This window comes from Psilocybe cubensis, chromosome 4, assembly GCF_017499595.1.
Source record: "Psilocybe cubensis strain MGC-MH-2018 chromosome 4, whole genome shotgun sequence".
Lineage (NCBI taxonomy): Eukaryota > Fungi > Basidiomycota > Agaricomycetes > Agaricales > Agrocybaceae > Psilocybe > Psilocybe cubensis.
In genome coordinates this window covers 385,724-407,784 of record NC_063002.1, presented here as the reverse complement: position 1 = coordinate 407,784, position 22,061 = coordinate 385,724, and the positions used below count along the sequence as shown (strand labels likewise).

General features: G+C 47.0%; 7 protein-coding genes across 7 annotated transcripts; 4 read left to right on the top strand and 3 right to left on the bottom strand.

The window, feature by feature from the left end:
• Positions 1 to 3,351: 3,351 nt before the first annotated feature.
• Positions 3,352 to 7,605, top strand: JR316_0004240 (uncharacterized protein; the record flags this gene model as incomplete). Its single annotated transcript, XM_047890009.1, has 6 exons — positions 3,352 to 3,576; positions 3,659 to 3,862; positions 3,916 to 3,972; positions 4,035 to 7,313; positions 7,393 to 7,475; positions 7,530 to 7,605. The coding sequence occupies 6 exons, from the start codon at positions 3,352 to 3,354 to the stop codon at positions 7,603 to 7,605; spliced, it is 3,924 nt and encodes a 1,307-aa protein (XP_047749770.1).
• A 920-nt stretch (positions 7,606 to 8,525) lies between these two features.
• On the top strand, positions 8,526 to 9,532 carry JR316_0004239 (uncharacterized protein; the record flags this gene model as incomplete). The annotated part of the gene is made up of 5 exons (XM_047890008.1): positions 8,526 to 8,647; positions 8,712 to 9,004; positions 9,064 to 9,177; positions 9,247 to 9,333; positions 9,405 to 9,532. The coding sequence occupies 5 exons, from the start codon at positions 8,526 to 8,528 to the stop codon at positions 9,530 to 9,532; spliced, it is 744 nt and encodes a 247-aa protein (XP_047749769.1).
• Positions 9,533 to 10,407: 875 nt separating this feature from the next.
• JR316_0004238 (WD repeat-containing protein SL1-17) lies at positions 10,408 to 11,698 on the bottom strand (the record flags this gene model as incomplete). The annotated part of the gene is made up of 7 exons (XM_047890007.1): positions 10,408 to 10,603; positions 10,664 to 10,809; positions 10,863 to 11,003; positions 11,052 to 11,206; positions 11,261 to 11,554; positions 11,614 to 11,650; positions 11,696 to 11,698. 7 exons carry the CDS (start codon positions 11,696 to 11,698, stop codon positions 10,408 to 10,410), a joined length of 972 nt encoding a protein of 323 aa, XP_047749768.1.
• A 271-nt stretch (positions 11,699 to 11,969) lies between these two features.
• Positions 11,970 to 12,467, top strand: JR316_0004237 (40S ribosomal protein S12; the record flags this gene model as incomplete). Its single annotated transcript, XM_047890006.1, has 2 exons — positions 11,970 to 12,071; positions 12,129 to 12,467. 2 exons carry the CDS (start codon positions 11,970 to 11,972, stop codon positions 12,465 to 12,467), a joined length of 441 nt encoding a protein of 146 aa, XP_047749767.1.
• A 163-nt stretch (positions 12,468 to 12,630) lies between these two features.
• Positions 12,631 to 16,834, bottom strand: JR316_0004236 (uncharacterized protein; the record flags this gene model as incomplete). The annotated part of the gene is made up of 13 exons (XM_047890005.1): positions 12,631 to 12,663; positions 12,813 to 13,263; positions 13,318 to 13,482; positions 13,540 to 13,767; positions 13,824 to 14,195; positions 14,251 to 14,415; positions 14,482 to 14,715; positions 14,775 to 15,413; positions 15,463 to 15,666; positions 15,726 to 15,887; positions 15,998 to 16,282; positions 16,342 to 16,506; positions 16,563 to 16,834. The coding sequence occupies 13 exons, from the start codon at positions 16,832 to 16,834 to the stop codon at positions 12,631 to 12,633; spliced, it is 3,375 nt and encodes a 1,124-aa protein (XP_047749766.1).
• A 325-nt stretch (positions 16,835 to 17,159) lies between these two features.
• Positions 17,160 to 18,171, bottom strand: JR316_0004235 (Histone deacetylase complex subunit SAP18; the record flags this gene model as incomplete). The annotated part of the gene is made up of 3 exons (XM_047890004.1): positions 17,160 to 17,907; positions 17,956 to 18,065; positions 18,118 to 18,171. The coding sequence occupies 3 exons, from the start codon at positions 18,169 to 18,171 to the stop codon at positions 17,160 to 17,162; spliced, it is 912 nt and encodes a 303-aa protein (XP_047749765.1).
• A 539-nt stretch (positions 18,172 to 18,710) lies between these two features.
• On the top strand, positions 18,711 to 21,951 carry JR316_0004234 (Amiloride-sensitive amine oxidase [copper-containing]; the record flags this gene model as incomplete). The annotated part of the gene is made up of 11 exons (XM_047890003.1): positions 18,711 to 19,424; positions 19,481 to 19,684; positions 19,738 to 20,058; positions 20,106 to 20,136; positions 20,190 to 20,479; positions 20,663 to 20,789; positions 20,845 to 20,878; positions 20,938 to 21,211; positions 21,283 to 21,498; positions 21,558 to 21,607; positions 21,678 to 21,951. 11 exons carry the CDS (start codon positions 18,711 to 18,713, stop codon positions 21,949 to 21,951), a joined length of 2,535 nt encoding a protein of 844 aa, XP_047749764.1.
• Between the last annotated feature and the right edge of the window lie 110 nt (positions 21,952 to 22,061).

Genomic DNA, 22,061 nt, shown 5'->3' with positions numbered 1-22,061 from the left:
AATATTCTCCTTCAATTCTACCGTTCCCTAGTATCAATTTATTTGTGCGAACTTTGTCTTTGGACACATGTCATTGACCAGCGTGAAAGAAGATCAGCAACTTGTCATGGATCTTACCGACCAAGTTCTCATCTACCAATTGCCGATTGCCGTCATGGTGCTTATGGCAATTGGCATTGACATCTGTCATCTCCAGTTGAGGAACTTACAACCACATGGCCAATCTGACTTTTATTACTGTAAGAAGCAAGCTATAAGTAGAATTGTTCTGATAGTTATTATATGCTAACTATTGGAACTGTGTTCAAATCGATCCCCAGTTTCTAGAACAGAAGCTTTTGACATCGTTCTGGCATCGGGGACGTTGCCAAAACATGGCGATGTCCCCGACTTGTGAGCAAGTCTGCACAGAAAATATCAATGTCAATTGGTCTATTCCTATGATTTTTAAACACAACTGACAAGCTATTCCATTTTTCTAGTAACATGATTTATGTGTTAACTTGGAAGCTTAAGAGTTGAACCGCCGCGGTTTCGCAAGAAAATAAGCGCCGACCGCCTGATTAGTTCCAAAACTTGATTAATTTATAAAATGAGCCAGAAAAACTCTTAGGAAGAGCATTTTGTATTATAGACGAGTCGTAATGCAATACAATCGGCTTTCCCTGAACTGAAGCATAAAATTCAGGAGGCTGGCGCGTTCAGCAAAACGCGGTCACGTGCTTTGTATTGTCGGCAAGTTTTACCCGAGCCCCGCCGCATCGAAGTCCCTCACTGGCCAAGGCCTCACTTCACTCCCTTACTATTTGGTTCAATGATTGTGGCACGTTCTAAGAGCTTCTTCTACAAATGCCCTAGCTCATCTCACTTAACGCCTCTAATTGTCTCCCCTCAAATTTACACGTCTTCTCTGGCACCACCATTTAGTGCTACCTGGTAAACTGAACGCGAACCACCCAGCAAATTCAACTGGCGACAATCGCATTGCTCTTTTCTACCTGATCTACATTGGCGACTTCAACAACTTTCTGAATCTTGAATTTGGCGTACGGGAATCCCGACCAATCATTTGGACGAAAATCACTGGCAGGGAATGCGAAAGGAAGCCTCTCTTGCTGAGCATTGCCGATGGATCGCAGCCCGTATCTCACTATGAATGTACTCTGTGCAGTACACAAGCCAATAAATGGCCTGAGGTTCTAAGGTGACAAAAGCAAACAAGTACGGCATTCCTATTTCATTTTGTATCAATCGCTTTGATGTCATTGAGGACGACGAGGATGACAGAGAGTTGAAAAACTCTCCAGACCCCCCCATCATAGTCGCTGGTCCTCGCTCTAATGCCAGTCTGCGCATTCTTAAACAATACCATCGTCGATACGTCGCAACGGTTATTCGCATGGAGTACCAAGTCTACCGATACGTGTATGGCCGCTCTGGGCCTCAAGATGAAATACCACGCCAATTCATTACCAATTTCCCGCATCATCTTGGGAGTTTCTACGGTATCAAGTATTCTCATTTGATTCCAGAGTCAAATGTAAGAAGTTTAATGGCAAAGGTTGTCATTTAATTACTGCCAACTCACATGAAGTCACATTCAAATCTGAGCGCCAGCGAACTGCCAACGCGCTGTGAATATTCTACAAATACCAAACGGTGGGTATCCTCACGGCAAACCGACCACGCGGATTTCCGAAGAATAGTCCGCTGGGCAGCCTACCAATCACACCAGACCCTCCTCGGCGTCGTTCAAAACGTGATAATCAAGGATTCATTATAGAACTTTGGGAATAGGGAAGACGAACATGAGCATACAAAAGCAGTAGTAAGTTCAACTGACACAATCGTTGGCAAACGAGGTTATGTTGCCACTGTCACCACTGTGGTCAGAAGCTACATGTTCTGACCCAGATTCGTCCTGAGATGTTATGGTGAATTTCTCTATCATTTTAGCAAAGATGTGATATTAGTATTGAGCGCTTTTCACAACGCTACCACCGCGGGCAAGTCATAATCTTTTGTTCCACCACTTTCAAATACAAATGTTTAAAACAAGGCACCAAAGGTTATGGAATAACGGTGTTCTGCATTGTGACATTATCATCGGAAACATTTTATATGGAAGAATGACGAAGTCAAGAGGCGAGGCATTCTGATCTATTTCGACACGGCTATTTGGGTAGGGTACGCGGGGAGAGATAGTAAGTCTGGTTATTGACGACCGGTATGTACCTGCCATCGACATGTCCTTAAATATTGCTTTCTGATGATTTTTCTCTTCCATCCCATTTTGAACCTGATAAAGATTGTCTCTGCTCCAATCCACATTTCTTTTACAAGGTCTACACTGGAACATAGAACGTGCAGGTATTCCTCATCCTCAGGTTCATCTCATTGACCTAAAATTTTGCTCTGGGATTACTTGAATAAATTAATGCGCGGTCGACCTTGCTATTTGGAGAAGGGTTTATCCTACCGCTTTCTCTCACCTGGAGATTTTGGATTGGTACATGCCTCTCACAACTGTTATGCACTATCCGTGGCCATCTCCCATCAACAGTGGTTGTTGCAGGACGGCGTCAAAGTCTGACTATTTGTCATTTTTAGTGCTACTCTTTGACATGTTTTGCGTTCGTCGTCCCTTTTTGGCTCTTGGAAAAGAAGGTAAATGCGTGAAGTATCATCCCGCCTGATGTTGCAGACTTTGGGCGTAAATAAAAAATCAAATTCAAACAGTTCCTGATTCCATTATAAAATTCGGACCCGGAACATACGTGAGAGTTCTCAGTCATGTCGAGCTTGTATTCTTAGAGTCTCAGTGGCTGAACGCGGGGGTGGAGATCTCGAGACTAATTGAGAGTCAGTGCCTTTAGGTGCAACTCGTTCAGCTTTTGGTACACCTACTTCATCGGATAGAACAGGTAAGAAGATCTCTAGATGTTCTAAGTAGTATTTAGAAAGAAGACTTCACAAAATCGAAGAACTTGTCCCTGCAAACCAAATGCTCTCTAAAAGCTTGAAGTCAACCCTGCGTCGACTAAAGCTTCCGATCACAGACCACAAGGTTAGTGGCACGTGACCCCGCGCGGCGAATGTTTGTCATTGTTTGGATTAGCGACACGATTTTAGGGAGGTGGTCATGTTGTGGCTTACGGATTCTCACCGAAATACCCACTCAATGCCCTGGCTCTAAGCCAGCTATTTCTTTCTGCAAACACTAGCCCAGCCAATACAGGGGTTACTAGAACGAGATAGAGAACTAGAAAGCGAAAGAGAAGGAGAAGGAGGAATACAATGAGTGCTACGGACAACCCGCCATCCCTGGCGTTATCCGACATCCTGCACACCATGTCTCCCTCACCTGTGCCCGGGCCTGGGTCCGACGATGGAGAAAATGCCTACGGTAGCACAACAAGTGCGTCTATGGAAGGATATAGCCAGGTTGATATCGCAAACCTTCGGCGCAGATTAAATGACTTGGGATATCCGGTGGCCAGACAGTCGAATGCTGGGGAGAGTGACTCCGCTTTGCCTCCAGGAATGAGCTCTCGGGAGAAGGAATTGTTAGATATGGTACGATTTAAATGCTATTGCTAATGTGCGTTGTGAAACCAGGGGCCTTTTTCTGACCTAGTGGTTTTATGTTGTCTGTTAGGTGTTATCTCTCATGACATCTGTACCTGTTGATCCTGCGCAGCTGGAGAGACAGGCGGAGACGATCTCGTCGCTGACTGCACAGCGTGACTTTCTGGTTCGGCAGGCTGTAGTGGACCGCGAGAGATGGCAGTCTGAGCGGGAGAGCTGGGAGCGCTCTGCAGAGGCTTTATTGCTGGTCAGGAATAGACCGAGCAAACCCGAAGTGTGTATCAGCCTGCATCTCATCCCAGTAGCTGTCTTGATTCCATCCCACAGGACGCAGAACGCATGCGCATGTCATACGAAGCAGAAAACAAAGCTCTGAGAGATAAAGTATGTGGTGATGATGGTATAGTATTGGATTGTTGCAGCCACTGATGAAACTGTATTTTTAGTTGCATGAGACGCAGCGCCGACAAGCGGCGCTTGAAGCAGAGCTTTTGAAACTTAAACCGATGCTCCTCATGCAGCCGTCTCCGATATCGCGACTAGACAAGGGCAAAGCTAAAGAGGCGCAACCTAAATACCAAGTGGAATTTGTCGAGCAGGGGCTAAATCAAACACAACACAACGCCCTTAAAAAACAATTAGCTGCTAAAGCAGCAGCTAGCGCTCACGCTACAGCGTCAACTTCAAAGGCCCCCGATGCATCCACGACTCCCACCGGTGCCGCTGCAACCAATGCAAATGCAGATTCCAATCAACAGCGGCCCCGAGACCCCAAATCGCAACCCAAAAAAACTGGGCCTCCATTAATGTCCGACGCCTACAGCGAGCACTTACTCCTCGCCGCAAAAAGACTTGGTCGGAAACGTGTCGCGTTTATCACAGGCTACAACCTGCAGGTTGAGAAGGAGGCACTCGCACAGGAGCAGGAGCAGGCGCGCGCCCAACAGGAGCTGGAAAGGGCGGAGCAGGAACGTATGGCCAACGGTGCGATGGCTCCATACTATCGCACAGGTGCTGAGGCGTCGACGTCTGCTTCTACAGTGGGAGGGATGCCTGCGGCGAGCCCGTTGCGCGTGCCGCATATCATCCCAGTAATTGGTAACTCCCCGTTGCGCACGCCGAAGAGGGGCGGTATCCACTTTTCGAACTTCGCTTCAGCTCAGAACAATCTCGCTGCGCCTCCAGAGACACCTTTGGTGTATGTCAATGCGGACCCGGTGACGCGGTCACCGTGGGCCGGCAGCGGGGTAATGGGCACGCCGAGGCAGATCAAGGCGACAATGGGGCGGCAGAACGGGCGTGCTACAACCACAACAGCGACAGCCACACCGGCAACCGACAAGGCGTCCGCGAGCAACCCGCCTACTCCTCTTGCATCGCTTCTGGATGCGGCACTCTTGATCGACGGCGAAGGGAGCACCACGAGCAAGCTACGGGGTAATAGTAAGGCCAATGGAAAGGGGCGTGCGATGGATGAGCCGGAGAGTCCTTTGCCTCCACAAAAAAGGCGACGGGTGTCCGCTTCTGCGGGAGCGGGTAATGGCAAGGGGAATGTGGGGCAGGGCAAGGGACTGGAACGTGTGAGAACCGCACTTGATGTGCTGGCGGATCAAGCTGATCAGGCGTCCGCTGCATTCATCGACGCGGATCAATCTGAGAGGCGGGGTGCGTCCTCGTTGGCTAATTCGAATAATGCAGGGAATAAGGGCAAGGGCAAGGCGCGGGAGCGGCATTCAACAGAGGAACGCGCGGAAGAGCGGAATGGCGAGGTAGAGGCCGGGCTGGGCAGGGGCAGAGCGACGCGGCGCGAATCTGCGAGGAGCATCATTCCGCCGTCGCAGATGTCTGTCATATCAACACGACCTGTTCGCCAGGCTTCGCGGAGACGCGCGGTGTCGCCACCTGTTCAGCAGCCCGGGTCGTCTAGCTCGGCATCATCCGCGCGGGGCATGGCGAGGACGCGAGGCCGCACGAAGGCCACTTCGAATACCACCACAACTCCCACCAGCGGCAGGCCGCAGCGCGGGAGGGTGGACAGCGAGGTGGGGTCGATGCGGATCATTTCTCCTCCTGGGTCCCGTATCATCTCTCCTCCTGGCCCGCGAGTGATTGCGCCAGGTCCGGGATACTCCCCACTGGATGAGGCGATCGCGCTGTCATCCTCGAGAGCGGCAGGCAAAGCGCCGGAGAGGGAAAGGGAAAGGGAACGGCGGAGTGAGGAACATGAATACGAGCGCGACTATACGCCGCGGCATCCCGCGCAGTCTCAACGCCAGCCACAACACCAAACCCAACCGAATGAGCCAAAGATTGGGGGTCTACGTCCCGTTGTCGCGTGGGGTCAGCGGGCCAGACCAAGCTCTTTTCATTCTGGTTCTTCGCCTGTGCGTGGGAGCGACCGACGGCCCCCTGTGCCACCGCCGCGAGACACCCACGACCGCAATGATCATGATAACGACGACGAGGACGAGGACGAGGACGATGTTGATGAACTTGACGACGATAAAAATGACGACGGCGGCGAAGGTGCGACGGAGGCTGGGAGGGTGTCGGAGCCCTCTGCGTCTGTTGTTGCTGCTGCTGCTATTTCTGTAGAAGAACCTGTGAACGAACCTTTACCTGAACCCGTGCCAATATCTGCTGAGCGTACGCCTATACCTGCATCAGAGCGTATATCTGTCGAGCCCAACCCCACACCTACTCCCGCCGCATTTATGCCTGCTGAATCTACACCTGCACCCGAACCTGTTTTTGTTGAACCTACACCTACATCTATGCCTGTTGAAACTGCACCAACGACCGAATCTACGTCGGATGAGCCTACATCCACACCCGAGCCGACATCTACCAAGTCTGCACCAATTGTCGAGTCAGTTTCTGTTGAAAATGCATCTATAAGGGGGACTTCGTCCCGAGATACACCTAACACCTGGGTAGAACCCCAAACACCTATGGGAGTTGATGATGCCCCACCAGATCCTGCGACATTAGCAAATGGACATGTAATAAACGACATACAATACGTGTCTCCTCTTCTCCCGTCATCATCATCTTCTGTTGACGTTCAGCCTACCGCTCACTCACACACGGATGACGTTTATATGAAGGATCCTGAACCTACCATAGACGAAGACGCGGACGCTGAGGCTGATATCGATGCAGACGATGATCAAGACGCGGAAGGCGAACAGGAAGATGATGAAGAAAATGACGATGATGTTGTTTCAACGAAACCTTCCAGGTCAAGGTCTCCACCACCGCCAGATCCACCACCGCCTGGTCCAAGTGGTGGATCGTCGCCTGGACCTGGCCAGGATGATGAACATGACCCAGATGCTGACGCCGAAGGAGAAGTCGAATTCGAGGATAACGAAGATCATTCTGGTAGTATTGATAATGCGCTTTCGACATCACATCGAGGAGCGACGACGCATGCCTTGAGCAACGTACACCATACCCAACGTCCGACTAGCCCCTATTCCATCACTGTAAACCCGAAATCCACGTGCACTGCGTCCAGAGAGCATACTGTTTCCGGTTTATCGGACACCCTCAATACCGCAGCTCTAGGCTTGATTATCTCGGTACTCACTAATATACCTGCCAAGCTTGACCCAAAGCGTGGCTGGCGCGCGCACGAATCGCGCTTTCGCATGTTTCCGGCCAAAAGAGCAAACAAAATTTCGTTCAAATGGAGAAACTCCAATGGTGCTCGACTCGGGCAGGTATGTGCCTCAGTTTTTTCCAAACGGTGGATTGCGAGGGGGAAGTGTCGTGTTCGAGGTACTGATGAACAGGTTTTAGACCAGCTTTCCGGGCGATTATGCGCGTTTGACAAATCCATCTCTCTCCGATTCGAGTTCCTCTAACACGGCCGCGCTTCTGAGGTCGGTCTTTCCATTTTCATCTGCTCATTTCCGAGGATGACATGTAACACAAAGACCTCCTACAATCAACATCAGGCTATCGTGCGGTGCTCCTCCTGTCATCATCCCTTCCCTCGAAGTTGTTTCGTGAATTTTCTCCACAAAGACGACATCTAGGCCACTGGTTCCACTGATTTTTTGTGCCCTATCATCTTCTCAGGTCGGTCGCCGGACCGGCGGGAAATGAAATCCAGGTGCAACACTTTGTCGACGCTCCCTCCATCTTCCTAATCTAACACACCGCGTCTTTCTTCATATTTATCTTATTATATCTGATTCTTTGTCTTTATTCCAAATAGGTTGTAACATTTTTGTAGTCCAGGATTATTCCAAGGCGGTAGCTGCCACCAATGTTTATAAGCTTTCACGTTGCCCATTCAACAGCCGTTCCATCCAGCGTGGAACGACTAGAAGCTTTAGAAAGCACTTGAGAAAACGAACTAACTCTTGATAGCATGGACTCGTTTTTCCAAGTTTGGGCTCCAATTTCGACTTCAAGAGAAAATCTGGTTATCAAGTAAATGATAAAATCTTGTGAACAACTTATCAAATCTTGGCACAAGAAATGTGCCTTGGGCAAAATTAGTATTTTCTGCCCTTGGATATGGTTCACGGGCAGTGCCGTATTTTGCGCCAGATCGCGCTGGGTTTTCTATTACGCCTTCTTTGCGAGAGACTTGATGATGATGGATTCTTTTTTCCTTTGACCATAATTAAACCTTGTTTTGTCCTCCACGAGCCAGATGGAATTCTTCTATCGCGAGACGGTTGGGCTTAATGACGGTGCTGTGCCTCCTTGATGATGCGAGCTTACTCCTCAACAGATTGCATGCGCAGGGTGTAAATGTGTTCTCAAGTTCTATCTTTGTGTTTTGCTTCTCATGCCTAGATGCATCGTATATTTTTTCATCGTCATATCCGGAGCTTAAGCTCTTTCCATCCACTCTTCTCGTCTCTTCTATAGCTTAAAAGCACTACTAGGCTACTCGAAATCCTCTAGATATATTCGATATGCCACCCTCTTTAAGTGGACGCACATACGACAGTGATCGGCCAGAGTCTATGGATTTCCTTGAAACGACACAATACAACTCTACACCAAGTTCCTCTTCAGCAAATCGCGGTTCTAACTAGTATGCTCTTTCCGGATAGCAAAATGATGCCCTGATCTCATTTTTTTCTGGTATACTTACATAGCCAAACGCCTTTGCCGCGATCGTGGCGTGAATACCGACACCCCAACGGAGACATATACTTTTACAACCGCGAGCTTCGTTTAATCACACCGGACAACGTTAGGGACCCAGAGATGCTACGGTATATCATGGATGCGCGAGAGGACCATTTGCAATGTCTGGCCGGGGACCCCAATGTCCATCGACTCCCGAGAGATTATGAACTTGTGATATCTGAAGTGAACGAAAGCGCTGCAGTTATTCGAATGTACTCGAGGACGGCCGGTGCTGCTTATATCTGGACGGAGGAAGCAGGTAACATTTATTTGCCTGTGAGCAAAGGCTCGTGGCTGATATCTATCTGATTACTACAGGATTAATCGTCAAGACACGAGAGAATTTTTGGTCATACGTCGCTGAATTCCCATCACACCACGACAACCTTCCCCCGGGCACCGAAAATGAATTTGCACAAGCGCTTCAAGATGGTAATATTCTTCAACCCGCTCTTGCTGGCGACCAAGCGACGACTGCTAACACCTAGTTTTTTTTAACAGCAAAGGTTGCGATTGGCAATGGAGCCATATTTCCTTTTTCCGAAAGACAAATTGACCAAATGATCCATCGGTATCAATATTTGACAAGTCAGTATGATCCCGTGCGGTATGTTCCTATTCTAAATGAACTAGCCGTGCTCATGATGTACATGAGTTAGACCTGCGATCCAGGGGAAGGAACGTATCGCCATCGCTTGCCTGGCTTATTGGAGCGGTTATGCCCCTTGACGCTGTCGGACGGGTTGTCAATAATCAGAATTTGGGCTACCTCACAACCCGTGTTTAATTTGTGGCTAGAGCTATCACATTCCGAGACATACTACCTGTAGCTCCCGCCACATAATCAGAAGACCGCTGTATTGAAGTTTTTCTTTCTATCCCATGCTTCCGCCACACTTCCATTTTAAAGCACAAATTGAAGCACAATGGAAGTCAATAGTTTATTTTTGGGAAAACACTGCTTTTCTTCAATACAAAGAGAAATTGAATGCTTACTACGTAAATAGCTGTCCATAATGCCGTGAACAGTACGTTCTAGCCACATCGATATCTTTGTCGAGTAACTGGTTGCTGATAGACAGGGTTAGATTCTGTATGACATGCTCAGTTACTTAAATAGGCATCGTGTCCTTGGAATCATTGTCCCCGTGTAGCGACGGAAGCAAATGAAGCTCTTGGATAACAGTACAAGATAGGGCCCCCCAAGTTCTACAACACACACCGACAAACATCATTGTTTTTTCATCTTTTCAGCAACATGTTTTACATCTCGTTGACTGGTGGCCTTGTTTCACCCATTCGAAAAAATGACCACGGAAATCTCAACCCGCGAACGTTATCGAGAGAAATGCAACGCCACAAGATGTTTTACCGTGTTGGATTCGTGGAAGTCTTCATGCTGTAGTCAAGATAAACAAAACCCAGATCTTCGAGTTGTGCACTAGCTCCAACCTCATACGAAATAGCGCGAGATTTTCTGAATTGGGAGAGGGTTTCAGAAATCTGGACCAATTCATTACTATTGGGTGTGCATCCACGAATCATTGTATTACGATAACAGTTTCTGCGTGCATCGTTCTAGCACAGCTTGAAGCGTCGGAAATAACGAGTTCAAGAGCATTAGGTCAAACGAGGTATAGTATGTTAGCGGACGGGTGGTGTTCATGATGTGGAAGATCCAGCTCCTCGCCACCATCTCACCACGCCGTCCTCCCCTCCACTGACGAACGCTCCTGGGCTACCAACAGCTGCAGGTTTTGGGCGCCATGACACAGACCAAACTTCCCCAGTGTCTTGGATTGTTGAGACCGCTGCCCGTGCGCCAATATCCCAAACCTTAATAGTTTTATCTGCGGATCTACAGAATAAGAATAGAAATTAGAAGTCAATCGAAACAATAGCATTGATTATTAGCTACCCAGATAGTCCTAGACGGCCGTCAGGAGAAATATCAGTGCTGAGAACCCATGATGAATGTCCCGAAAAGGAGGCCACTGCTCCTCCAGGCGCAGTGCGAACATCGTGCAAAAGGAGACGCTTATCCTCAGAAGCACTCAGGAGGAGCTACATCGCCACGGTTGTCAGAATTTAAGAGAAGCATAGAGATAACAACACACGTTGGAGTCGGGAGACCAAGCTAAGGAGCGAACGGACATTGCATGAGAAGTGAATGTAAACGATAAATTGCCAGATTCAACGTCGAAAATGTAGATTTGTCCTGATTCAGAGGACATGGCAACGCGTTGACCATCTGGACTCTGAAATGTGTCAATACAAAGTCAATAAAAACCGAATTAAAGATATACATAAGCGCAGAACATTCCAAATTTGTTCCTTCCAGACGATAGAGTTGAGATGCGTTGCCCAAAGTTCTCGGGTTTAGCTGAGTGAATGTGAACATTGCCGGATCCTCCAGTAGAAGCATACGTGTCACTGCTGGGATGAAGGGAAACTGACCAAGCTGAGGACTTGGTGAGACAATAATTAGACTGTATGATGAATACATGCGACGTACATGGTTCAGAATCCTCATTCACTCTGGTAAAACTCTCAAATGTCCCTACTACTTCCCCATTTTCTAGATTCCACAGGCTAGTCAAACCCTCTATACTGTTATAGAGGGCCCTTCTTCCATCTCTGGAAACCGATAAAGAAACTTGAGCCAGTGTATGCGGTGGAGGGAATGATGCATTGGGAGGATGGGGTTGTCCAACAGCTGATGACCACTGCTTCACGGAGCCATCGGCAGAGACGGAGATAGCTGTATCATTAGCAGTCCATGCAACCCCCCAAACAGCGTCAGAATGGGCTAGAGATGCGTATAAGCCTATCGATCGTTGATGATTCGAGCAATATGGGGTATAATACGTTCTGTGCAGTCATGCGCGTGGAGAAATGCTAAACTCTACATAGAATAAGCTTCGTAGAAATTATAGTCAAGCTTATTTACCATATTTTATTTTACAAGGCGCGTCAAAGTTGATATACGCGTCGGGGTCGTCTGAGACGGTGAGCAGAGAAGAGAGAGGAACGTCGGCAAATTCCGAACTGAGATTGAAACCTTTTAGTATAACCCGCCCACAGAAACCTTATTTTTTCCTCACATCAACGAAAGCGGACGAAGACATCCACAACTTCTTGTAAACCTTTAAAGCATTTATAACAACAAAAGTTGGTGCGCAGGAATATTCAGAATGACTAGGATCTGACCTGGTTTTAATAGGATGTCTGACGCTGGAGATGACATTCCTGTCGAGGTCGCCGCTGAGGTCGAGGTTTCCACCGAGGCCCCCAAAGGCAAACTTTCTGTTGAGGATGCCCTTCAAGTAGGTTATCTTGTGTAGACCGTCTGTCTTGAGATGTCTCACGCCTTTCATCTGCAGCAAGTTCTGAAGAACGCTCTCGTCCACGACGGTCTCGCTCGTGGCCTCCGCGAGTGCGCTAAAGCTCTTGACAAGCGCCAGGCCCATCTCTGCGTGCTCGTTGAGACTTGCACCGAAGCCGAGTACATCAAGCTCATTGAGGCTCTCTGCGCTGAGCACAAGATCAACCTCATCAAGGTCGGAGATGCTAAAGTCCTCGGTACCTGGGCTGGTCTCTGCAAGATTGACCGTGAAGGCAACCCAAGAAAGGTCGTCGGATGCAGCTGTGTTGTCGTTAAGGAGTACGGTGTTGAGTCTGAGGGCCTCCACGTTCTCCTCGACTACTTCAAGAACCGCTAAGGTTAGTGTAATAGTCCTCTTTATCCCCTTTCTACCATCGCCATCTGTGATGACAATACAGACTCCCTCAACTGATATTCATGAGGAATCACGTCTATCCGGAATCATTATATTTTTTGTCTGAACTTTCTTTTTACTTTTTCTAAGTGACTCTTGGATCTTGTTACTGACGAACTTCTGCAGTGCTCGCATCTGACTAAAAATTATGTAACATTGTCCCTGTACGCCGTACGAACGATGAATACAAAATATTGTAAAAGATCAATTTAATTCCACGCCAACTATTTTGCTGGAAGATCCTTGCTCCATTACGAGTAGAAAAACCCAAATTATTGACCAACATACTGTCGCACATGGCAGTAATGTGAAATACAGGTATTGGAACTGTTGACTCGTCTTGATGGTTGTAAACATGAGGACGATGTCGATTTGTGACACCCATTCGACCGAGGGTATTGTGCACACCGTTTTGGCTTCTGGTCGCTTGGGTTCTGGTAATGGGGGATAAACGGGATGGTGGAAAACTGTGTCACGGTGCTCAGGATATGCGATGACGTCAAGAAGAAAAGTATCGATGACTCGACGAACGACCACTTTGTCTACACCGACCTGGTTTGTTACTGGCATCTGCTCTACGTTTTCGGAAATAAAGTAGAGCGCATCGAGAATGTCCTGTTCAAGGACGATTTGGCATGCTGATGAGCTTAGACGACAGATCGCAGAAATTGAGTGGACAAAGGAGATCCACATATCCCCTAATTTCTTTTTTCCGAGTGAAGATGGAGGGCATCCCGACCTGTTAGATGAATTAGCAAACTCTATAGACTAATCTTAACCTGTGGTGGCGCACCAGAGCGCCCGAGAGCGATATACTAGATCTTTTATGATGTTGTTCTGAATCGGGGGGTCCAATCTTTCAAGCGCTCTCATGAAGAAGTGCGATCTATCAGTTTCTACTCTGATCTTCACATAATCGAGGACACGAGCGGTGATATCAGGATCGTATGCATTCGGCCTAGTGAAACAGTAATTGGTATCCGGTCAAGCTACTGCCAAAGAGAATGGTTCGTACCTTGCATATTCAAGCAGCATGGAGTACAAGTCATTGAGAGCGGCCACAGGTATTCCTACCCGATCAATCTTGAGGAATAGATCGACCAACCCAGCGTTCAGAAGATGGTTAAATGTGGCGGTGTTGATGGTGGAAAGTCTGTGAAGGAACACGATGCAATTCGTTAACGATTTCTTGTTCGGTCCTGGACAGGGTGTGATATGTCCTTCATGCACGGAAAGTGCATTCCTGCCAAAATATCGATGAGAAACGTAAGCAGTGTTCAGAAATCGTCAGAAACGTACTTCAAGCCCTGTAGCACTACAGGGGCTATGATTTGGAACTCCTGGTCCGCATATTGCTGCAGCGTTTCCAGCAAACAAGTTGACTGGTTCATAACCTGGTAAGAGATAATTTTTAAAGCTTTGTCGCTGACGCTCTCCATATACACCGAGGTGAGTATGATATCATATATGTGTTTGATGCCATCTATGCTGCATTGTCGAGATTGGATGGCAAGCAAGAGATCCAAGATGCCCGCGTTGATGAGAGCCTGAAATGCAAACCGATGTTTTAGAATTACTTTAGAAAAGATCATCACGCAGGCGTTGAGCGACGCCAAATGTTTTGGGTCGATTGCAGGGTCCCTAAGAGCAGACGAGTTCAAGGCAAGGCGTCTAGATACATATTAGAATACAACAGAGCTTTGCTGATTTTGTAAACAAAACATACCCTCCAAGATTGAAGTGTTCCAGCATCCCAGCTATGATGAGTTCCAGCTCTGATATGCTACGCTTCCCAATAACCTTATACATATGCGTTGCTTCTTTTTCAGTCTGCAGAGATATATAGGCCATCGCTTTTTTCTTAGTTTTATCTTCGTATAATTGAGGTTTCCTAGAAAGATTTTGAAAGGAAAAGGTCAATTTACCTAAGTAACAAGCCGTAAGCTACGAAACGTACTGCAAAATGCTCAGAATCAGATCATCCAACTCTTCAAAATCGTTCTGGCCACTTTTATCTTTTTGCAGGGCAAGTAACAGGTCCATGAACCCTGTCTGGAAAACGACTTGACTTGCGGCTTCGCTAATTTGTGCAATCCCAGACAAGAAGGAAAGTAATCGCTGCAGATACAGAGTAGAAAGTGATTGAGTTTCAGGGGGTCGGGAAAAAAGGTCCTCCAGCGCACGGCGATTGCTGTATGTATATCAGTTAAAATGCCTTGACCGAAACATTTCCATGGACAACATCCATACCTCAGTGGGGGGAATTGCGCGGAAATCTCCCAAATCAAGCGGTTTAGCTCGTCGAGTTTCCACTTGGACATGATCTTTAGCATGTATCGAGCTTCGCCTCGACACACTTGGAAAACAAGCAGGTCAATTGCTTTTTTGCGGATTTTATTTCCAAAGACTCCTAATCTGCTGTTGGCTTGAGCAAACGTGTAGGCGATGATGAACATTGTGAAACGTATGGCGTACCTCAATACTCCCAAAATGATATTGTATGGTTCATCAAGCCTATGAACTGATAGGTCGTGCGATTGTATGACTAAAAGGGCGTCAAGCATCCCTGCGTTGACGACAGCATGAAAGGCGCCATCACTCAGACTAGCCACTTCTCCAGCGAATATCATGACAGAAATTACTTTGTCCTGGTCAAAATGGTACAACCCATCTCGACTGTGAAAGACCTGTTTCCTTGGGCCAAATGGCCCTTCTGTTCCAAAGCCCACTGGTCCGGCGCGTTGAAAAACGGCGACGATCACATCTTCGCGATCTTTGTGGCCCCATCTGGATAGCATGGAAAGGATGTGAGTCGTTTTACGCTCGATTATGTAGCGAATGAGTATATCGAGTGCTTTGGGTCGATGGTCTTTCAACCCAGAGTTAGATCTAGAAGGCGACATCAGTTTGGCGACAACATAAACAGGCATACACGTACTTCAGTACTTCGAAAATGATTGAGATTAACCTGTTATCATTGATTCTCAGTTTGTTTTCATGTGCCGTGGGTATCATGTCCAAAAACCCGGCATCGAGAACAATATGAAGGTGAGGTTTCCCCAACTCAACGATTCGGAACAAAAAGGTGATGTTTTGTTCGAGTGGAGAAGGTTGTCCAATGTGTCGAAGCAGAACACGGCTTCTAAAAGAAACGTGTCAGGAACTCGGTGGCTGTACTGTGTTTGATAAACGTTTCCTTACATTGGAGTATTTGCTTGCAGTTGCATGACCAAAGACTTCAAGTCACCGATATTCCACTTTGATAATGCTTCAATGACGTGATTAATTCGGCCATTGAGTATCTCGTTCAGGACCACATTTAAGATCTTTTCTTCTACTGCAGGTGTAACGAGTTTGGGTTGACTGTTGACAAGGTGTCAATTTTCTAACTTTCTTAAAACTTCAAACAAAAAAAATCAAATCAGACTACTTGCCTCAGGAAAACTTTGCATATTTCGGAAGTCTTTTCATACTCTAGCTTGCCTTTTTGTACCAACAACAGGAGATCCAAAAATCCAGCTTGAAGGACCGTTTTGCATGTATTGGTGTTGATTGCTGCAACTTGCGATAAAAAGGATAACACGGGGTCGAAGTATTGGCTGTAAGCAGTACGAAGTGCTTGGTCTTGATCTTTGGCCTCGTCGATAACTTTTTGCAGTCGTAGCTGAGTTTTTGAAGGATGTCTAACGATCGTAAGATCACAGAGGACATGATCGCGGATTTCTGGAGCGAGCCTGTTTCGGCCCCAAGGTTGTCGCCTAGTACACTTTGTATGAGTCTCTCTCTATCAAGGGGTGAAGATATTGAATGTGCGTACCGGTAAGGTATTATAATGTCCACAATTTCAGGCAGAAGAAGTTCCAATTCAATAAGGTGCCATCTTGCCAAAGCTTCTACAAGGAGTTGTACTTGTCCTTGTTTGATTTGAACGACGAGGAGTTGAAGTGCTTTCGCTCTTAATTCGTCGTTATACATGCCCGACCTAAGAAAAGAGTACAGTAAGGTATAGATCAATATGTAGATGTAAATAATATTCACCTGCAAAGCTCTAGAATAACGTTGTACATCTCCCTAATACCTTTGATTCCAAGTGCTTGCTCATTGCTATGAGGGAACTTCGAAGTGATCGATCGTAGGCGCGCATTGATAATCACCCGATCGATACCTCGTATCGTTAACTTGCCCAGGGCCTTTATTGCTTTGCCTCCCAATGCACCTGGTCCAGGGATAGTACTGTCGGTCGTAGTCGTGTATTGAGAACTTTGAGAATCGCCCTCAATCATCGTATTCCTGGAAAGCATCTCCACCATGATGGGGACATGGATAGAGAAGAATGGCTGCGGCGAGTGCTCTGATAATTGGAGGCGCCGGCCCTGTCCTAGTATGTGTCATATAATTAGTGAAGTACGGGCATTCCCATCATTGCACACTACACAGCCTATTTCCGGAATTGGGGCGGAACGGAGTGCATCCCAATGGCATACAGAATTCAATGTCGTAGAATCTAGTCATTGCATTCAATTGCAGCGGACATAAGTGACAGAGCCAAGCAAGGAACAAAAAATGGTAAATCGATATGCCTGTACAGAAGACATGATTATAAGTGAATTGCAATGCATAGAAGGATGGAATACATCAATCATATCGTCTTCTCCTGGGTGGGCTTCTTGAACGAGATGGAGAGCGCCGGTTTCCGCCGCGGCCCCCACGACCGCCTCTATCACGGTCACCCCAACCTCCGCCTCGAGGAGGCGAATCGTGCCTTCGAGGAGGAGGAACGCGTGTATCTGACCTGTCAAGGTCTCTATCTCGCCCTGAGTCACCACCCCTGCCACCGCCCCGTCCCCCTCGTACAGCTGGGCCCGGAGCATTAGAGTCTCCACGCCAATGACCACCGCCTCGTCCTAATCCAGGCCCAGTCCCCACAGCTCTTCCCCATCCTGCATCTGACTTCGCCGCTGGACCACCTGCTCTCCAACCTGTTGTCGGGCTCACTGGCGCGCCGGCACCAGAGCCCTTGATTGAAGTTTCTGAGGGTAGGTTGACATTTTTGGGAAGGAGCACCGCTATGAGCAGATAGTCGCCTGGATAGAACCTCAGTTCATCCAAAGTTCTTTCCTCTCGTTCGCGTTCGCCGTGTCCACGCGCTGGGGGCTCCGTGTCTTGCAGCAACCTTGGTGCAGTGCTCGTTAAGGTGCCTGGTTCTCCGAGGATATCACGAGAGTAAACCATGCCGATATCTTTCGATGTGAACCTGCCTTTGTTGTTGGGGTCAGGGAAAACAGTCCTGAAGGAGAACCGGGCAAGTGGGTGCTTGTACTCTGCAACATGAGGTGCTGTATTGCGTAACGTAGTCAAAACTTCTCGCAAAGTCGCGTCTTTCCTGCAAGCAATTAATCGATTTAACTTGGAGGATTGACGAGTAACTCACCAGGTAAATATCTGCTGTTCGTCTGTAGTTGGTAGACTTCCATCTTCGAAGAGCGTATTGCGGTGGAAGCTCCCGATCTTGACGAATGTTCGAATGAGAAACGGCGCTGTCTGTAAATACCAAGTTCAGCTTTATTCTGGGTCACACACAATTAGCATATACCTTTTCTCTAGAGACAGATGGATGTCCAGACGTTTGAGTATCTTCTGCATCCATATTTTCAAGTTAGACGGAAGTCGACAGTGGTGTTCAGACTGTGACGAGACGAATTGCACGGGCGTGGGTTAATGCCGTTTACATAAGCGCGGCACCATCAACATCGAGTGGAAGGCTTGTTTCTTGTTCACCGTGTACACGAACTATTCATTGGTCTTATCTTGACCTACTGGTCCTCTTAAACAACATCAGAACCTCTAGGGCTTTGAACTCTATGTCTCGCTTGTCACTAGTTATACATGTAGCAACACTGATGCCGCCTTACCGAAGTTAATTACCAACGAAAACCTTCAACTTCAAGTTGAAGCAATCTTGGGAGGGGCGCCGCCGGAGTGACCGATTATGCTTTCATGATGCAAAGCTCGATACGATTGCCTCGGCTGTGATAAATTCTCAGGAATTTTATTTAGCTGAATTATGAGTCAGTTTTCTCAAGGTTTTAAAAAGATCTCGGACTTACGAAGGGGACTCATGCAAAACACATTGAATGTCTGATAAGCCTATCTCAGGTCCTCTCCAATCCTCTATCGATATCCACCATGTCACATTCATCTAAACCAGTCAATATAGCCTCTCCAACTAGCTTTGGCCATGGAAGATACGCGACCAGGGGTTACTTGCTCCTCATCATCTCTCTTACACTCAATGTATTGCTCATAGTGGCTATCATCCGACCGGCCATCGATATCAATGGAATCCTTAAGCAGGATACTTTCTTTGGAAATAGTGGACACAGTAGCACCGGACCCAATATGCCTTTGGTCGAAAATGCAAGTTCAGGACGATGCCCTTCATCGACTTACCAACAGGCCTCCCCACCTGCCACTGTCAATCTCTGGGCATCGTTGACAATTCCAGAACTCGCGGAAATCGACGCATGGGTTAGAGCCCCGGAGCGACGCCTGAACTTGACGCAAAATAAGAATTCGGCCCTTTCTGATAATGTCATTTATTTGATTGAAGCCTACTATCCGCCAAAGAAAGAAGCGCTTGCTTTTCTTAACGATCCTCACCAGGTTCCACGGCCAGACAGATACGCAAGAGTTACAATACAACACGGAGGACTGAAAATACCTGAAATCAAGGACTACCTGGTCGGTCCGCTTCCTATCGGCTCAGCCACGAAAATTCGTCGACTTACGGAAATATACCACCGTGAAGACATACCGTTTAATGCTTATGCACTGACTAACTGGACTAGCATTCCATCATTTATGGCACGCGCAGTGAAACCTCTTATCCCCGCAATGGAAGTAGGTAAATTTTTATCCATATGATGGCAATCGTTAACTCGTCATACCACCTAAAGGATTTGTTTGGGGGGACTATTAGGGGATTTGACAATGACACCCTCATAGCTGGAATGAGTGGCCCATTTAGTTTCGACGGTAGCTTTAGGCGTCTATGGACAACCTGGAGAAGAAATACAGCAGGATCATACCTTTTACCCGTCAATTTTTACAATTACATCGACATATCAGGGACAGACCCCTCACAGTGGAAGATTCTCAAGGTTATTAATTTATTTCTAACCCAATTTCGTTACCAACGATCCCATTTACACAGCTTATGTATCATGATCAAATATTTCCGACTGTTGAGTCTTTCCTAGAAGCATATAACAACGGCACTTTGGTTCGTCATCCGGAACAGAAAGCGCCTGACTTGGATTTTTCCTGGACCCAGAGAAAGAGGGTGGGACAAGACCGCGATCTTGACGAACTTCCTGGACCTCGTTCGGTATCATTTTCAGGACTGCGTTACAGGATTGATCGTGAACAGCAATATGTCAGTTGGCTGGGATGGGGAATGTACTTAGGATTCGACCGTGATATGGGGTTAAATCTATGGGACATTCGATTCCGCGGTCAAAGAATCATCTACCAGGTTCGTGTGATTTGAAATTAAAGCTTAGTGCTAATCCGTGAGTTTAGCTACAACCTCAAGAAGCAATTGCACAATATGGTACATACTTGACATACCATGCTCAGTACAATTACCTTATGGATTTTGGATAGGTGGAAATGATCCATTGCAAACATCAACTGCCTGGCTTGATCGTCACTTTGGCATGGGGACCATGGTACGGGATATGATACCGCATTACGACTGCCCACAAGAATCGGTATACCTCCCAGCCATAACATTCACTCCACAAGGGAACGTGCAAGTCCAGCGAGCTATTTGCATTTTCGAACAAGATACTGGGAGACCGCTGTCTAGACATACCGGTTTCTTGGAAGGAGAATTTGGTGCCGTCAAGTCGTATGTTCTCACCATCCGGACAGTTACTACTGTTGGAAAGTATGTGCGATCCTCTGTACAAGCTTTATTGTTCTGAATTATTTTCCCAGTTACGATTACCGTACGCTATCTTATTTAATGAGTTTCACCCTTCATTAACCAATCTTTTTTCTGTCTGTCTCTTGCTAGTGGTAAGTTATCCTATTGTAAAAATGTTTCGTAATGGTGTGTTCACAACTTCCTTCAGTTTGACTATTCCTTCTATCTTGATGGTACCATTGAAGTTCGCTTATCAGCATCAGGATATATGCAAGGGGGTTACTATACTTCAAAAATCCAAGAAGGATATGGAGGTAGAATCCGCCATACATCAAGTAAGTGCTATACTACTATACCCATCTCACATAGTTGATATGAATGTTAATTTAGTGGGAAACCTACACGACCATGTCATCAATTATAAGTTTCGCTAATCTCTTCAAACCGTGTTTTTCGTTTGGCTTATGCTGTGCATGTCTCCAGAGTCGATTTTGACATCGCCGGGACAGAGAACTCTTTGCTCAAGACTACAACGAAGCAAGAAGAAGTTACACATCCCTGGTTGGACGATGACTGGGGCAAACAGGCGATACAGCAAAGAATCAACAAAGAATATATTGCAAATGAAGACGACGCACTGTTAAAATATCCAACGAACTTCCAGGGAGGGTACGCTATAGTGAATCAGGACGTCCGAAACACCTGGGGTCTTCCCAAAGGATATGCAATACACCCAGGCTACTCGCCAATTCACAACGTACGCAGTAGCTTTACAGCTCTTATGGAGCAGTTGTCCCGTTAACAGATGTTAATTATCTTGGCTTATAGACTGTCGTCGGCTCCAAACGTCTTCTTAACAATGCCAATTGGGCACGGTATAACCTCGCAGTGTCGCTGCGGAAGGAGACAGAGCCGAGCTCTAGCAGCATGTGGAACCTTCACCTTCCCGGTGCTCCAATGGTCGATTTCCACAAATTCTTTAATGGGGAAAATATCACACAGCAGGACCTGGTGGCTTGGATTAACCTGGGGATGCATCATCTCGTGAGTCGTTATGTCATTTCTTTGCCGTAAAACGTTTTTATATTGCTTCAATATTATAGCCACAAGCTGAAGATTCGCCGAACACGAAAACCAACCTGGCAACTTCGAGGTGTGTTATGGTTCCTCTTGGTTAAACCCAACAATGCAGCGCGCGTTCTGAAGCATAAATTATTCATTAGCTTTTTGTTGACACCTTTGAACTACTTTGATGCCGATGTATCAATGGAAATGAAGAACGCAATCCTGCTGCATCCACCCAAAGCGCCTGGGGGGTCTTACACTTTCGATGATTATGGGGTAAAGCAGGATGTCACTTGCTTGCCTGATGCTCCGGCCCCTTTTGAATACACTCCCACTAAGTGGCTTGGACTTTCAGGCGAGCCAGATGTCATAAGTCCAGAGGATGCCAGGCGGGTCTCTGAAATGTATTTGCGAGTCAGAATAGGAGCATAAGGGTTAAGTTGGATAAATTGAATAAATTCCGAAAGCGTGACAAAGGTTCGTGGGAAAGGAAGATAGTGATACAGTAGGTCATTGTAGTCGTAGTTCATTCGTGATAATAC